This window comes from Rhinopithecus bieti, unplaced genomic scaffold, assembly GCF_001698545.2.
Source record: "Rhinopithecus bieti isolate Rb0 unplaced genomic scaffold, ASM169854v2 scaffold_52883, whole genome shotgun sequence".
In the NCBI taxonomy this organism is placed as follows: domain Eukaryota; kingdom Metazoa; phylum Chordata; class Mammalia; order Primates; family Cercopithecidae; genus Rhinopithecus; species Rhinopithecus bieti.
The window spans coordinates 635,621-653,847 of record NW_016820884.1 but is presented as its reverse complement, the minus strand read 5'-3'; the positions used below and the strand labels follow the sequence as shown (position 1 = coordinate 653,847).

Below are 18,227 nucleotides of genomic sequence, written 5' to 3'. Positions count from 1 at the left end.
TGCCTCAGCCTCCGTAGTAGCTGGGACTACAGGCGCCCGTCACCTCGCCCGGCTAGTTTGTTGCATTTTTTAGGAGGGACGGGGGGTGACCGCGCTAGCGAGGATGAACTTGATCTCCTGACCTCGTGATCCGCCCGTCTCGGCCTCCCAAAGTGCTGGGATTACAGGCTTGAGCCACCGCGCCCGGCCTTTTTATATTTTTTTGGTAGAGACGGGGTTTCACAGTGTTAGCTAGGATGGTCTCAATCTCCTGACCTCAGGTGATCTGCCTGCCTCGGCCTTCCAAAGTGCTGGGATTACAACTTTGAGCCACCACACCCAGCCAGGTCAACATTTTTAAATTCTGCAAAACTCAGGGTTGACAGGGATAAAGAAAGGCCACTGGGTTTTGAGATTTACTCATCACTGGAAACCTGTCACAAAGTTTTAGTAGTGTTCAGCATAAGTAGGAGGCCGAGTGTGGTGGCCGATTCTTGTAATTCCAGAACTTTAGGAGGTAGAGGAGGATGGATCACCTGAGGTCAGGAGTTCAAGACCAGCCTGGCCAACATGGCGAAACCCCGTCTCTACTAAAAATACAAACATTAGCCAAGTGTGGTGGTGCATACCCTGTAATCCCAGCTACTCGGGAGGCTGAGGCAGGAGAATCTCTTGAACCCGGGAGACAGAGGTTGTGGAGAGCCAGGATCGCACCATTACACTTCAGCCTGGATGACAGAATGAGACTCCATCTCAAAAAATAAAAACCAAAGTGAGTAGGAACCAGATCACAAAGCCTTAAAATGTTGAAATGAGCCCGGGCGCGGTGGCTCAAGCCTGTAATCCCAGCACTTTGGGAGGCCGAGACGGGCGGATCACGAGGTCAGGAGATTGAGACCATCCTGGCTAACGCGGTGAAACCCCGTCTCTACTAAAAAATACAAAAAACTAGCCGGGCGAGGTGGCGGGCGCCTGTAGTCCCAGCTACTCCGGAGGCTGAGGCAGGAGAATGGCGTAAACCCAGGAGGCGGAGCTTGCAGTGAGCTGAGATCCGGCCACTGCACTCCAGCCTGGGCCACAGAGCGAGACTCCGTCTCAAAAAAAAAAAAAAAAAAAAAAAAGTTGAAATGACTGGAAAGGAGGTCTACCTCTTTTGAAGGAAAGAGGAAGAGGAAGACAGAACATGGTTCATTGGGTTCAGCAGGGTTCATCGACTCTAGCACTACCGAGTTTGGACCTGATAATTCTTTGTTGTAGGGAGCAGTCCTGTGCATTGTAGGACCCACCCCTACAACTCCTACTGAGTTGTGACAACCAAAGATGTCTCCAGATATTGTCAAATGTTCCCTGGGGGCCATATTCCTTGGGTGAGAACTGATGGACAGGGTTGAATAAGAATTGCTACTGCTGGAGTTGGGAAGGAACTAGTCCAGAAGTGGGTGGAAAACCGTAGGCAGCCAGGGGATGATTTACTGAAGCAGGGACCCAAGGAGGGCAGGAGGAAACAGAGCAAAACTTTTGTCTGGAAGGTGGGTATCCTGAAGTTGGAGAGGATGGGGAAATGCATTGTGTGTGTGGTTTGTGTTTTTTTGTAATGATGGTTGTTTTGGTTTACATTAGATGGTCTCAGGCTTATCACTAAGAAAGGAGAAAAGGTCTTTTGAGAATGAGGTAGGCAAAGTTAATGTTTGGCATTAGATGAAATTATATAAACTTTAAACAGTCCCAGCGGGGGGAAGATTAGTATACAGGTGAGTAAAAGGATTACTGAGCAGCAATGAGGCCTGGCTGAGTGGGACTTTTGAAGCAATTATTAAAAATATTAGTAAAATATACATCTCAACCACCCTGATGCTTTTTATATTTGTGTGTTTTACGGCCGAGACTTATGTACATTTTTTTACTTTTTATTTTGCTATTTCACAGAACTTTGTAGATTTCAATGTTATTGAAATTTTATTTCAGTTATTTTTAATGGCTACGTAATAGCCTATAGATCTGTTCTTTAATTAACAATTAGCACTGCAGTAACTGACTGGTTATTTCAGTTATTTTTAATGGCTACATAATAGTCTATAGATCTCTTCTTCAATTTACCAATTGAAACACTATGTTAGGTGTTTCTCCTAATGCTCTCCCTTCCCTAGCCCCTGACCCTTCGACAGGCCCGGGTGTGTGATGTTCCCCTCCAGTAACTGACTGGTTAGGTTGCTTCCAGTTTTTAATGAAGTTATGCCAAAAGTTGCAGTAAACATTCTTATGCATAGAGTTTTGCCAGATTTTACTGGTGGACCCAGTAAAGGTTTTATACAGTGGTAACACAGAGCATGAAATGTATTTTCTGAAATGTCACATTAATGAGGCCTCCTTTGATACACCACATTTAAAATCGCAACCTTCAATCCTGCTTTAATCTCCATAGCACTTGCTATCTTCTGGGTGTTTTACTTATTCATCTTGATTGCTGTTGTCCCCCTTGTTCAACAGAACAGGGATTTTGGTTTGTGTCACCAGCACCTTAAATAGTGCCTGGCACATACATACTTGCTAAATGAATGGATGATGGGACTTAGCCAGACCTGGAGGTGAAATGAGTTTGGAAGAGTGTCAGTAGCAACAGATATTCATGGAAGTCAGTGAAAAAATAATTGCAATGACTGATCTTTAGTATCTAGAGGGATGAGGAAGCAACAGAAGTCCCCAGGGGCATGAATTGGGAGATTGAAAGGTTAGTATCTGAAGGCAGTTGTGACAACAAAAGCGCATTCCTGTGGAAGGTGAGAGTGGGAGAGGTAGAAGGTAAGTAGGCTGTGGTTAGAGAAAGGGATTTTCTAAGATTTAGATATTATAAATGGAACAATTTGAGAATTAATAGTAGTAAGGTTGGTAGAATACTCCATTTCGCAGAGAATGGACTGTATCACTTTTTAATCGCCCCTGCCTTGGCAAACAGTGCCCTCTAATCTTGTTATATTTGGGTCATGCTCAGTGGTGGTATATAAAGCTGTTTTTGTTTTTAGAGATCTTTTTTGTTGGAATATGGCTGTATGTGATAATTTGATTAAGCAGATATGCCACTAATGTCTGCCACACAGTAAGGCATGTTAGTGACTATGTCAGTGTAGGCTTGAAGGCTGAATTGATATAGAAGTTTTCTCCCTGCTGTTTGACTTCTTGGGTCATTTATTTGAACCGTCGAGAGTATTTTACAAGTGCTTTTCTATTTGAGGTCATTTTACTCAGAGTATAGCAGCTTAGTAAAATATGTAAAACATCTAGTATAGCATATGCCATTCTTATTTTAAGCTGCTTTTGGGGAGCTCTTGGGCATGGAAATTGTAATTGTAGTTTTTTGGAGTACACTTAATTGTCATTACCCTCAGCCAGTACATGATTTTCCATTGCTTTATAGGTTTTCCACTGTAGCATATTTTTTTTTTAAGTTTTTAAAATATTATTATTATGCTTTAAGTTCTGGGATACATGGGCAGAACGTGCAGGCTTGTTACATAGGTATACACGTGCCATGGTGGTTTGCTGCACCCATCAACCCGTGATCTATGTTAGGTGTTTCTCCTAATGCTCTCCCTTCCCTAGCCCCTGACCCTCCGACAGGCCCGGGTGTGTGATGTTCCCCTCCCTGTGTCCATGTGTTCTCATTGGTCAACTCCCACTTATGAGTGAGAACATGTGGTGTTTGGTTTTCTGTTCCTGTGTTAGTTTGCTGAGAGTGATGGTTTCCAGCTTCATCCATTTCTCTGCAAAGGACATGAACGCATCCTTTTTTATGGCTGCCACTGTAGCATATTTTTAGCTTTAAAATTCCAATTAGTCTCAGGTGAACTGTTAATGACAGACAGGTGTGACTTAGTAGAAAAAACTCTGGAGAGACAGTTGAAGTAATCTTTCTCATGTTTTTCAGTGGCTAGATAGCATGTCTGTAATTTCTTACATCTTTAGTTTCAAAACATGGTAATTTAATTTCAAAACATGGTAATGATCTCAAATATAACCTTCCTCCCAGAATCTCAGGGATACTTTACCAATCTGTTGTTTGCTTTGGTGAGATTATAATAACTGTGATATAGGTTGGGAGGCCAAGGTAGGTGGATCACCTGAGGTCAGCAGTTCAAGACCAGCCTGGCCAATGTGACAAAACCCCTCTACTAAAAATACAAAAAAAATTTGCTGGGCGTGGTGGGACGTGCCTGTAATTCCATCTTCTCAGGAGGCTGAGGCAGGAGAATTGCATGAACCTGGGAGTTAGAGGTTGCAGTGAGCCAAGATCACATCACTGCATTCCAACCTGGTCGACAGAGCAGGACTCCATCTTAAAAATAAATAAAATATGATGTGATATGGGATGTTCAAAGGTGTTAATGTTGTAAGGAAAGGAAAAATAACATTTCAGATAAGGAGGAAAGGGTTGATGGAAAGCATCATCTATTATAGTGTCTGATCTTTGAGCTGCTAGGAACCTCATCAGAATGCTGTTTGAGGAGTGTTTTCATTATGTTTAAAGCTTTCAGAGAAAACAGGATTTTCTGATAAAAGTAGAAAATAGAAAAAAGTAGAAATGTTTTCTACTTTTAAAAGGGAAGGCTTACTAGGAATTATTTTTAAACGAATGAAAGAGTTGGAGGAGGAAGAATAGGCAGTATCCGTGTGTGACTTCTCTGTGCCAAACACCATAGATGTAGTTTTTTAATGCACATTTTCTCTAATTCTCAAAACAATGCTTAGATTATAATATCTGTGTTTGCATATTATGAAATTAAGGCTCCGAAAAGTTAAGAAATTTGTCTAGCATCATATAGCTGGGAAATAAAATTTTGTCCCCAGAAATCTCTAACTCTGTATAGCGTACTGTGTATCAAGCTAATGAGAAAGAATAGTGACACCCACAGTTAGGGCTTCAGACATTTACATTTGTGCTGAATGTAGAAGAGGGTGCTTAACACTTGAAATGCATGCTCAGATACAGTAGTTAAGTAATATGAGATTGTGTGGGGTATCGTTGTGTGCCTCATCCCTGTTGATTGTATGCCCCAAGATTCTTTCATCTGCTGTAAAAACAGCACAGATTATGTATTGTATCACAGCAGGCATTACGGGCATGGGTATGCCTTCTGGAAGCAAGAGTGGAATCGGAGGTGCTGTAGCCTTTAGAGGAGAAACCCACTTGCCTCGTTCAAATCAGTTGGCATATCATGGTGGAAAGTTGTTATATATGTTTATAATGATATGAGTTGAGCAAACTTGCTTGTTTTTTAAATTTTACAAAGTTTAAGTTCTTGGAACCAAGTGCTTTATTCCAAATAAGATATGATAATTATATTGACAAGTGTTGAACAATATGTCATCTTAACAGTTTTTCTTTGTGTAATTGACTTCAATAATCTTGAGGGTGTTTTCTGCACCTATTGTTAGAAAAGTTGGAGTGCCCTTATAAGGGTTGGAGTGAGTGGTTCTTCTCTTCCCATTATCATCGACTGTAGTTAGCATATGGTCTAATTTATTTTAAGAACACCTCTTTTATTTATTTATTTATTTATTTTTTATTGTACTTTAAGTTCTAGGGTACATGTGCAGAACGTGCAGGTTTGTTACATATGTATACTTGTGCCATGTTGGTGTGCTGCACCCATCAACGGAACACCTCTTAATAAGCCTTGATTTTGTTGAAAATCATGCTAAAACCATCTTCCTGGCACTTCCTCATTACTTGGTTGTTAGCATAGTATTAACTATTATTAAATCTCAGACATCTCTTTATCTTGATCTAAAGAACTTTGTTAGGGCTAGGAGTCCTGCAGTTTTCATTTAACCCGTTTGTGGTCTCTTGTGAGGAGGATGGAGCTATTAGTTATATGCCTGAATCATTTGGGAGGTATATATACTAATTTTTGCTGCTGAACCTCACAGAACAATCAGGTTAGAAATATGAAGTAAGACCTAGAAGGTCAAGCCTATGTCTGGGAGGCAGAATATATATACATTAACCAGAGATTGCTTGCGTGTAGGGAGAATGCTGGAGAACCCGACTCCTGGAGCAGTTTATCCTATGAAATACCGTGTGGAGACTGTTCTGTGAGGCATCATCGAGAGTTGGACATCTATACATTAACCTCTGAGTCTGAATCACCTGAACACCCATTTCCTGGAGACAGTTGCACTGGACACATTTTTAGACTTATGAACATCCAGCAGCAACTAATGGTAAGTCAGAAAGCTTTTATTTTTAAGTGTGTGCATGTGCATGTGTGTGTTTTGTATGTGTGTCCCCGCCCTCCTTCAGTGAACCTTGATATAATTAGAACATAAAAATACTTTCCTGGCCAGGCACAGTGGCGCATGCCTGTAATCCAGCACTTTGGAAGGCCGACGCAGGTGGATCAGTTGAGCTCAGAAGTTTGAGACTAGCCTGGGCAACATGGAGAAACTCTGGCTCTACAGAAATTAGCTGGGCATGGTAGTGTATGCCTATAGTCCCAGCTACTCGGGGGTCTGAGGCAGGCAGATCGAGTGAGCCTAGGAGGCAGAGGCTGCAGTGAGCTGAGATGACACCACTGCACTCCTGTCTGGGTGACAGAGCAAGACCTTGTCTCAAAAACAGAAAAAGAAAGACTTTCCCCAAAGATTGTGAGAGCTGTAAAGCAGTGTTAGCAGTATTAAATGTTACCACTTACAGATCAGAGCTAGCATTAAGGTTGTAGCAGTAAGGGGACTGAGAGGTTTTTTTCATTGGTTTTGGGAATAATGAAAGACACACATTTCAGGTACAGAAATATGCAACAACTAGAATTAAATTATCCTGGCATGAAAGGATATTTGTCTGTGTTTGGCTTAACTTTACAAAATGAAAGAAGCAAAACAGTTTCTGAGATTGTTGCCAAAGAACAAGAACCAAATTTAATCAGGAGTATTTTTATAACTATTTTAGTGAACGATGATATGTACCATTTGAATATAGTATTACTATATTTAAATCAATAGTTGCATGATACAAAGATCACTAAAAAAAGGAAAAGATTTTATAATCCACTCAAGTCTTCAAGATAAAGTTGTTGCCAGACATAAAAACATTACGGACTACCTGTTAGCATTTATTACGAATAATATAAACGTCATACGTGTACATCTCTCTTGGCCATAACATCTGAAAGGCTATGTTTAGGTAATTTTTCCACCTAGTTTATTTCAGAGCTGATTTGATTTGGAAACCACTTGACAATAATTTCATTTAAGGTCAGCTCAATGCCAGAGGCTTCTTTGGGAGCATGCATTATTTGAGACCAGCAAGCCAAGAAATTCCATAAGATTATGTGATGCTCCCACTTTTGTGTTTTAGAATTGTGTTTGTTTCAGAGCAGGTGACATTTCATTTTCCTCTGAGTGGACTTCTGGGCAATCAGATTTTTCCTTAGAGCTCTTTTTACTAGGTGAATGGTCCACTTGAAAATACAGTTTTGCAGGTACCAAAGCTGCCTGCCAAGATATGGGAATGGTTGGCAGCCAAATACGAGAAATTAAAACTGTGGGAACATACATGTGTTACTTTCTTCAGGCAACACTACTGTTTCTCCAGATTTCTGTTTTATAATGTTTACTGTTTATTAAATTTAATGACTTCATTTCCTGATTTTTAGGACACTGTCGTACTCTCAGCAGGATTGGAAATAAGCCAATTTTGAATACTCTTAAGGAACCTAACACAGAAGCTTTTAGTGAAAGTCCATTTTACTTGTACACTCTAATAGAAAGACTTTGACAAGCATGACACATTTTATACTTGTATGTATAAACTTTTACAGTAGACTCAGCAGGTAGATAGGAATGGTCTGATGATGGAATCCTGTAAGTGCCCAATATATTCACTGAATGAGTAGATGAATGAGAGGATGGATGGCAGTAGATATGCGTATTATTGCAGTAGATCAAGTAGTGAGTGGCAAGCAAACCAGATGTTTGGAAAAATAGATTTTAGGGGTTGAGAAAATAGTATTTTGTAAGAATTTTGAAATTTTGATATGAAGGTAAATTCACTAAAGATCACCTGTATTTGTTTTCTCCGTTTTCCTAAACCTTGCTGCATGCACATGGGATTTTTGCATGTTTATAAACTTAGATTAATAATTTTTTTCTAATTGCAATATGGTCCTCATAGTTAATAATGGGTGGTATTTCTTCCATCAGTTTTATGAACCATGATTTTCTTAATCATTCCCATGCTGTTGGTTGTATCTGTTTATATTTTTAAAATACTTTAAAGTTGCAAAATCCATTTTTGAGATTACATATAGTATCTATAACATACTCTGACAGTATATAGGTATATGTTCTCATTTATTTTATATTTAGTATGTTCTGGTTTTATCAAAAGGTAAAAGAATATCTGCCATGCCACTGTTCCTGAAATTATGACCCCATAACTCAATGGTTAAGTTAGATTGGTTGGAACATATTTTGGGGATTAAAGGACACTGAACTCCTCAGTAAATATTTACGGCACAGGAGCATTGGCTGCACCTTGTAATAGAAAAGAGCTAGGATTTGTTTTTATTTGTATATATGAGGCAGGGCGGAAATAGGCTCTGCCCCACTGAAGACAATGAAAATTACAGGTGGGACACAGTGACTCACGCTCTATAATCCCAGCACTTTGGGAGGCCAAGGTAGGAGGATCCTGTAGGCTCAGGAGTTGGAGAACAGCCTGGGCAACATAGTGAGACACCATCTCTACAAAAAATAAAACAATTAGCCAAGTGCAGTGGTGCACACCTGTAGTCCTAGCTACTCAAGAGGCTGAGGCACAGGGTCACTTGAGTCCAGGAGTTCAACGCTACAGTAAACTATGATCACACCACTGCACTCCAGCCTGGCCTCAGAATGAGGGATCCCACCTTAATGTTAGCGACTCATTTGAAGATATTCACTGAGCTTTTTAAAAATAAGGTTTTTGAGACTCAATTTTAATCTACTTCCTAAAATAAGTTCAAAATTTAGAAAATAGATATTTCATATATCCTAATCCATTTTGAACATCTCAGTGTATAGGCAGATATGAGAGGAAAGTAGTATCAGAAATAAGAGGAAAGTTATTTGTATTATTTTAGATTAGCTTATCATGTGACCTTAGAAGGGCCAGAATGGAAGTGAGTTCTGTACAACAGGATTTTTGCTCAGAGGTGTCAGTGACATGTTCTCCTACGAGCAGTTTTTTAAAAGTGTATTTCATTTCCTCCTAGAAAACAAACCTCAAGCAGATGGACAATCTTGTGCCCTTAATAGTGATGGCACAGGATCCTTCCAGTGCCCCAGAGACAGATGGCCAGTTTCTTCCCTGTGCACCAGAGCCCACGGACCCTCAGCGACTTTCTTCTTCTGAAGAGAGCGAGAGCACTCAGTGCTGCCCAGGGAGCCCTATTGCACAGACTGAAAGTCCCTGTGATTTGTCAAGCATAGTTGAGGAGGAGAATACAGACCATTCCTGTAGGAAGAAAAATAAAGGTGTGGAAAGAAAAGGGGAAGAGGTGGAGCCAGCACCTATTGTGGACTCTGGAACTGTATCTGATCAAGACAGCTGCCTTCAGAGGTTGCCTGATTGTGGAGTAAAGGGCACGGAATGCGTTTTGTCCTGTGGAAACAGAAGTGAAGAAACTGGAACAAAATCTAGAATGCCCACAGACCAGGACTCCCTGAGCAGTGGAGATGCTGTGCTGCAGAGAGACTTGGTCATGGAGCCAGGCACAGCCCAGTATTCCTCTGGAGGTGAACTGGGAGGCATTTCAACAACAAATGTCAGTACCCCAGAGACTGCAGGGGAAATGGAACATGGGCTCATGAATCCAGATGCCACTGTTCAAAAGAATGTGCTTGAAGTAGGGGAAAGTACAAAGGAAAGATTTGAGAACTCTGATATTGGCACAGCTGGAGCCTCTGACGTGCACGTCATAAGTAAGCCTGTGGATAAAGTTAGTGTTCCAAACTGTGCCCCTGCCGCTAGTTCCCTGGATGGTGACAAACCTGCTGAGTCTTCACTTGCATTTAGTAATGAAGAAACCTCCATTGAAAAAACAACAGAAACAGAAACTTCACAAAGTCGTGAGGAGAGTGCTGATGCTCCAGTAGATCAGAGTTCTGTGGTGATTCCAGCTGCTACAAAAGACAAGATTTCAGATAGATTAGAACCTTATACTCTCTTAGCAGCAGTCATAGGTGAGGCAATGTCGCCCTCAGATTTAGCCCTTCTTGGGCTAGAAGAAGATGTAATGCCACACCAGAATTCAGAAACAAATTCATCTCATGCTCAAAGCCAAAAGGGCAAATCCTCACCCATTTGTTCTACAACTGGAGACGATAAACTTTGTGCAGACTCTGCATGTCAACAGAACACAGTGACTTCTAGTGGCGACTTGGTTGCAAAACGGTGTGATAACATAGTTAGCCAGCCCGAAAGCACCACACCAAGGCAACCCAGCTCACAAGATCCACCCAATGCCACCCACTGTGAAGACCCACAGGCTAATACAGTCACCTCTGACCCTGTAAGGGATACCCGGGAACGTGTGGATTTTTGTCCTTTCAAAGTGGTGGATAACAAAGGCCAACGAAAAGATGTGAAACTAGATAAACCTTTAACAAATAAGCTTGAGGTGGTTTCACATCCACATCCAGTTGTCCCTAAAATGGAGAAAGAACTGGTGCCAGACCAGGCAGTAATATCAGACAGTACTTTCTCTCTGGCAAACAATCCAGGCAGTGAATCAGTAACCAAGGATGACGCACTTTCTTTTGTCCCCTCCCAGAAAGAAAAGGGAACAGCAACTCCTGAACTACATACGGCTACAGATTGTAGAGATGGCCCAGACGGAGATTCGAATGAGCCTAATACACAGCCACTAGAAGATAGGGCAGCAGACCTGTCCACGTCCTCCACTGCTGCAGAGCTTCAGCGTGGGATGGGGAATACCAGTCTCACAGGACTTGGTGGAGAGCGTGAGGGTCCCGCCCCTCCAGCAATCCCAGAAGCTCTGAATATCAAGGGAGACACTGACTCTTCCCTACAAAGTATGGGTAAGGCCACTTTGGCTTTAGATTCAGTTTTGACAGAAGAGGGAAAACTTCTGGTGGTTTCAGAAAGCTCTGCAACTCAGGAACAAGATAAGGATATAGCAGTGACCTGTTCCTCCATTAAGGAAAATGCTCTTTCTTCAGGAATTTTGCAGGAAGAGCAGAGAACACCACCTCCCAGACAAGAGACTCTACAATTTCATGAAAAATCGGTCTCAGCTGATGGTGCCAAGGACAAAGCACTTCAGCTAAGTAATTCACCGGGTGCACCCTCTGCCTGTCTTAAGGCAGAAACTGAACATAACAAGGAAGTGGCACCACAAGTCTCACTGCTGACTCAAGGTGGGGCTACCCAGAGCCTGGTGCCACCAGGAGCAAGTCTGGCCACAGACTCAAGGCAGGAAGCCTTGGGTACAGAGCACAACAGCTCCGCTTTGTTGCCATGTCTGTTGCCAGATGGGTCTGATGGGTCTGAGGCTCTTAATTGCAGTCAACCTTCTCCTCTGGATGTTGGAGTGAAGAACACCCAATCCCAGGGAAAAACTAGTACCTGTAAGGTGAGTGGAGATGTTACGGTGGATGTTACGCGGGTTAATGCTCTACAAGGGATGGCTGTTCCCAGAAGAAACAATGTATCACACAACACCCAAGACATCTTGATTCCAGATGTCTTGTTGAACCAAGAGAAGAATGTCATCCTGGGTTTGCCAGTAGCTTTACAGGACAAAGCTGTGACTGACCCACAGGGAGCTGGAACCCCAGAGATGGTACCTCCTGATTGGGAGAAAGGGAAGCTGGAGGGAGCAGACCACAGCTGTACCATGGGCGATGCTGAGGAAGCCCAAATAGACACTGAAGCACATCCTGTCCTACTGCAGCCTGCTGCCAAGGAGCTCCCCACAGACATGGGGCTCTCATCCCATGATGATGAGGCCCCAGCTGGCGCGAGGGAAGTCATGCGAGCCTCGCCCTCAGGCGGGGAAAGGAGCACTCCCTCTCTACCTTGCATGGTCTCTGCCCAGGCCACACCTCTGCCTAAGGGAGCAGACTTGATAGAGGAGGCTGCCAGCCGTATAGTGAATGCTGTCATCGAACAAGTCAAGGCTGCTGGAGCACTGCTTACTGAGAGGGAGGCCTGTCACATGTCACTGTCCAGCCCTAAGCTGAGTCCTCTCACTGAAGGGCTAGAGAATGCTTTTACAGAAAAAGTGAGTACTTTCCCACCTGGGGAGAGCCTGCCAATGGGCAGTACTCCTGAGGAAGCCACAGGGAGCCTTGCAGGATGTTTTGCTGAAAGGGAGGAGCCAGAGAAGATTATTTTACCTGTCCAAGGGCCTGAGCCAGCAGCAGGTAAGCAAAACATAATACAAAATTAGCAGTCTGAGAAGCAGATTCCCTTAAGAGTTACTGTGGTGTCCTGGTAAAAATATAGGCATCTTTGTTGTTTTGAAGTCTTGCATTCATTGGGTGGGTAGTCAAGTTAATAGTCACCACCATCAGGAGAGGCACGTCATCTCAGGGTTGCACAGATTTTGTTTCCTGTGTTGTAGACTTAACTGCTTGGTTGCTTAAGCTTATAAATACTCTTGTCTGTCATTCTGGAGTGGTTGCAACTTTGCAAACCTGGAAAACAATGCCTAGATCACAGGTATTCTAAAATGATGAAGGAATTTAGCAGATGTTTTTATTCACATGGCTTAATCCTTTTCTCTGGTACCATAGAAAACAGTGCCAAAAAGCTGTGTTCTATTTACAAGCCTGAAACTCCCTTCCTCCCCTGTCATCCTAGTCTGTATTCTGAGCAAATTTAGTCAGAGTGGTTTCATGAACAGCTGTAAATATTGTTCTAACCTGACATCTCAACACCCTGAATGGTGGTATTAGGTCATTGGTTTTTTTGTGTGCTTTTTTTTTTTATTATTTTTTTTTTGAGCTAGGGGTGTTGTTGACAGGGAACTCCTTCCTTTTCCTGCTTGGGGAACGGACCTCTAGTTCCATTGCCTGTTGCTTTTGGGCAGCAGTCTGGGAATTCAAGACCCTGCACAGTGCAGGGGATAGGATGCAGGATTTCCGCCCAAGCCCAGTCTGCTGAGCTGTTGTCACAGGGCAGACCTTGTGTCTGCTTTATCTTGGTGAAGCAGCTGCACTGAGCAGATTGCTCACACAGCAGCCTGTTCCATCTGTGGGTAACCATGTTCCCAGACAGCAAAGAGAAACCGCTGTTGCTCGGTGGAAATAAACTATCTGAATAAAACTTCTTATCAGGGGTTGAGGCTGAAGCTGAAACTGGAGTCGGACACGATCTTGACTCCTGAAGTCTTTAAAGGTCAGTTTGATGCACACTTTTATACCACCACCTGTTACCAGCTGTAGACGGAAGACCTATCTCCATGCTTGCCCCTAGGCTTTTGTAGGTAAGAAGTAGCCTGTTTTGTCTTTATTGTTTATTTTTGCTGTTCTTTTCAATTTTTGAAAATCCCTTTACATGTATGTATTAAGAGTGTAGGGGAGGGTTATGGAGAGAAATGAATCAATGGAGCAAAAGAAGTTGCTTTGGAAGAAGCGCAATTTAAATACAGTGGTCATTAGCCATTTATAATCTTTTCCCTCCCCAGTTGAGGGATTTAAGGAATCCCAGGTAGAATTTTGATGACTTTAGCTTTTAGTTTTATTAATGTTTTGGATTATTAGTGATAGATATTTGTTGACTGTTGTCTCAGGATTTAAATGAGAAGGTCTCTACTTTTTTAAAAAAAGCCACAACAAGTCTATTTTGGGGGCCCTGGCAGGTTGGCATTTCAGAAGAATGGGAGTGGCTGTAAGCTGATGCCTGGTTTTCATTTGGGTGCTGCGTCCTTGGCCACATGGGCTAGAATTATTTCTCTTTCTGGCTCAGTGGTCAGAATTTAACTCAAGCTAGTGTGAACTCTGTGGGGATTGTGTCTGTAGTATCCTATGAGAAAAAGTAAAAACCAGGGAGAATTTCAGACTTTGATTTTTATTAGCACTTATAGTAAAGTTGGTAAGAAATGATGGATGTTTAGGATGTTGAGGTTTTGAGAAGGGAGAAAAAATGTATGACCTTTCAGTGGTATATATGGGCTTGGGGTTGGTAAATTTTGTGTAGGTGAGTTACTTGTCCTGTTACCAAAAGGAATCATACTCATGGTCTCAAACTACAGAGGAACTCAGTACTTAGGGTCTCAGACTACAGAGAAAATAGCCAGTCATGAAGAAATTGGTGCTTTCTTCAGAAAATGGCCAGGATTGGGAAAATCCCTGGTCACATTGCTTTAGAGAAAAAGCACCTGAGTGTGATCTCAGAGCCAAAGGGTATTTTCTAGCAAGTTTACATTCTACTCATAGATTTAATCATACTGTTTTATGAGTGAGAAGACATAGGTTTAACTGCTGATTTGGAAGGGGCCAGTTTGAAAGAAGGGTATGTGGCCCTTGACCTACCAGAAGCATTGCCCCCAGTGCTTAGGAAATCAGTGGTGCATGACTGAGCCACGCCAATCCTGCAGAGGCTGCTGACACCCCTCAAGTGTCAGTAATCACTGTTTACTAGTGTGACTGGTTGCTGTGCCAAGATGCATCTTTTCAAAGTTGATAGGTATAGGAAAGGAAGGAGGTACCAAAAATCACATCCCCAGAGGAAAGCAACCCTCTTTCCCCCCAGAAATTACTCTGACTCACTTAGAGATGTTTTGATCAAGGGATAGTTCTGAGGGGATTGCTTAGATTTTAACTTTAATAACATTTTATGAAATTTAACACAGATTTTGGTTCTTTGGGCAAGGAAACTGGTTTACCTATTTTTAAACTGCTGGTAAGATTATATAATTATTGGCTGGGCACCATGGTTCACACCTGTAATCCCAGCACTTTGGGAGGCCGAGATGGGTGGATCACAAGGTCAGGAGATCGAGACCATCCTGGCTAACAAGGTGAAACCCCGTCTCTACTAAAATACAAAATTAGCTGGGTGTGGCGGCGGGTGCCTGTAGTCCCAGCTACTCGGGAGGCTGAGGCAGGAGAATGGCGTGAACCTGGGAGGTGGAACTTGCAGTGAGCTGAGATGGCACAACTGCACTCCAGCCTGGGTGACAGAGTGAGACTCCGTCTCCAAAAAAAGAAAAGATTATATAATTATAAGGGCAAAGAAAGAAGAAAAGAGGTTCATCTATAGAAATGTAACTCTTACAAATTTAAGGTAGACTTTCGTACATGTCATGTGCTCCTAGAATAAAAATATAATTTATTCTTTGGTGAAAGAAACTTCTATGATCTTTAGTGTGGGGAGCATTTTTCTAGCCAGAGTAGAGGCATCACTAGTTTAATAACCACAGATACATTTCCACATGAAATCGAGATGACAGTTCCATTTGCATTTGGATTATTAAGGTGAATTTTAACTGTTCAATCATCAGTCCCCTTTAAAGAAGTGTCAGAAGCCTAAATTTGCCTCAGACATCATTTATCACTTCCTTCCTGTATTTGCTTGACCATGTAGTGGTCAAGTAACAAAAACCACCACTGTTTTTGGTCTGTTGAGCATGGCCAGTAAGAGGACAACTACGTAATTCTCGAGAAAACATGCACAGAAATGTTTCTCTTAAGAAAGGGATAGCTTAGTCTGTGATTAGGTTTCAGTTTTGGAAGAAATAAGGATTAAAAACAAGAAGTAACTGCTGAGTAGTTCATTCTTACTGGTTACAGTGATGGGTGGGTCAGAGTGTGTTGTATGTTAGTGAAAGTCAGACTTGTCCCAGAGGCTTTGTCTCATTCTCAGTGGCTTTTTCCTTTTTGTTTTATACAAATCCTTCTTGCTTTTTTGATGATGGCCAAGATGGACTACCTAGCTTCAGCTATTAATCTGTTCCCCCTGAAGCTTATGAATTTAGTTTTCCGTATGCAAGTTGGTGCTACACTCAGATTTGTCATAAAAAGTTAATGGTGAAATGGATGTTCAAAAAGACATTGAATTGGATCCTCACTTAGTTCTAAGCCCCTACAAAGGCTAGGGAAAACCAATAACCATGTGATAAAAGAATAGCTCAGCATAGGGTCAGAAATGACACTAGCCGCTGACAGCAAAAGAATACTTTTCTGTTGTAACACAAAAGCAAAAACAAAACACATGAAACCTGGAGCATGTTGTATAAATAGTAAGGCACAGGAATCAGTTTTTAAAAATGTACTCTGTAACCTCCCTGCCCTTTCAGAAATGCCAGATGTGAAAGCTGAAGATGAAGTGGATTTTAGAGCAAGTTCAGTTTCTGAAGAAGTGGCTATAGGGAGCATAGCTGCTACACTGAAGATGAAGCAAGGCCCAATGACCCAGGCGGTAAGTGGCATCAGTAAGTCTATACGAGCACAAAATGTGTTTATCCTGTTCTACTATGTCTTATTTATGGCCTTGTCTTTTATTTGAGGGTAAGTGGGCAAAATAGTGTTTTCCCCCTTCTCTCTTGTGCTGTTATATAAATGTGTATATGTTGCTGCAGTTAAGCTTTCATAAATGGTGTATACCACACAGCGAAGTTTTGGAATGGGCTGTTACATGTTTTCTTGCAGATTATGCTGAAAAACATTTTCCCCATGAGCACAAGACTTTAAAATTTGTCAGTAAGCTTAAATTGTCACAAAATTGGAGTTACCACAAAAGGGGATCTATAAACCTTTTATTTCTTTCTTTTCTTTCTTTCTTTTTTTTTTTTTGAGATGAAGTTTTGCTCTTGTCACCCAGGCTGGAGTGCAGTGGCAGTTTCAGCTCACTGCAACCTCTGCCTCCTGGGTGAAAGCGATTCTCCTGCCTTCACCTCCTGAGTAGCTAAAATTACAGGCATGTACCACCATAACCGACTAATTTTTGTACTGTTTGTGGAGATGGGGTTTTGCCATTTTGGCCAGGCCATTTTCCAACTGGCCTCAAGTGATCCACCCGCCTCAGCCTGCCAAAGTGCTGGGATTACAGGTGTGAGTCACGGCACCCGGCCTATAAACCTTTCTTAAACCTGACTCTTCTTTCTTTATATAAAAACTGATAGCCAAAATGAGATTTTTACTTTATAGCTCAATAGTAACTGTCTAAATTATGAAGTATATCATTTTCAGCAATGAAAAAAAAATGTTCAGTAGGCCAGACGCAGTGGCTCACACGTGTAATCCCAGCACTTTGGGAGGCCGAGGCGGGTGGATTACCTCAGGTTGGGAGTTCAAGACCAGCCTGACCAACATAGTGAAACCCCATTTCTACTAAAATTACAAAAAAATTAGCTGGGCGTGGTTACAGGCGCCTGTAATCCCAGCTACTTGGAAGGCTGAGGCATGAGAATCGTTTGAACCTGGGAGGCAGAGGTTGCAGTGAGCCAAGATCGTGCCATAGCATTCTAGCCTGGGCAACAGAGCAAGACTCCGCCTCAAAAAAAAAGAAAAACAAGAAAAAAAGGTTCAATCAATATGGGGTTTTTTTTTTCAGAATAGCTTTTTTCAGGATATGATTCACATACCATAAAATCCACCCAATCAAATAAAGTGCATAGGTCACTGGTTTTAAATAGATTTACAGAGTTCTGCAACCATCGCCACTGAGGCTCTAATTTCAGAACATTGTCACTCCAAAAAGAAACCCCAGACCCATTAGCAGTGTGCCTCTCCTTCACTCTTCCCTCCCCCAGCTCATTCATCTACATTTGCTCTCTATGAATCCATAGAGAGATTTGCTGTGAGAGTGTGAAAGTGGCTATAGATAGTACGTAAATTGCCCATTCCAGAACTTCATATAAATGGTATAACACAGTATGTGATCTTTTGTGACTGGCTTCTTTCACTTAGCATAATATTTTCAAGTTTCATCCATGTTGTGGCATTGATCAGTATTTCATTTCTTTTTATTGGCAAACACCGTTCTGTTGTATAGATATACCACATTTTTGTGTGTGTGTGTATTTGGATTGTTTCCACTTTCTGGCTACTGTGAATAACGCTGTTATGTACATTTGTGTACAAAAGTATGTGGACATACGTTTTTATACACCTCGTGGAGTTGCTGGGTCATGTGGTAATTTCCATTCATTTGGTTTTAAAATATTTTCTTCAAAGTCTTGAGATTATTTTCTTTGTTTAAAGCTATTAACTTTTTTATTTTATTTTATATTTTATTTTATTTT

The 18,227-nt window shown here is 41.8% G+C and overlaps 1 protein-coding gene across 12 annotated transcripts in view; it reads left to right on the top strand.

Moving 5' to 3' along the window:
• The window catches only part of AKAP13 (A-kinase anchoring protein 13), a 377,174-nt gene that overhangs the window by 193,625 nt on the left and 165,322 nt on the right, over positions 1–18,227 (top strand). For all 12 annotated transcript variants that reach the window (XM_017860016.1, XM_017860015.1, XM_017860018.1 and 9 more), the window contains 3 exons: positions 6,003–6,198; positions 9,228–12,402; positions 16,281–16,402. In XM_017860016.1, the coding sequence (XP_017715505.1) occupies positions 6,003–6,198; positions 9,228–12,402; positions 16,281–16,402 (3,493 nt within the window). The remainder of the gene's footprint in view (positions 1–6,002; positions 6,199–9,227; positions 12,403–16,280; positions 16,403–18,227) is intronic.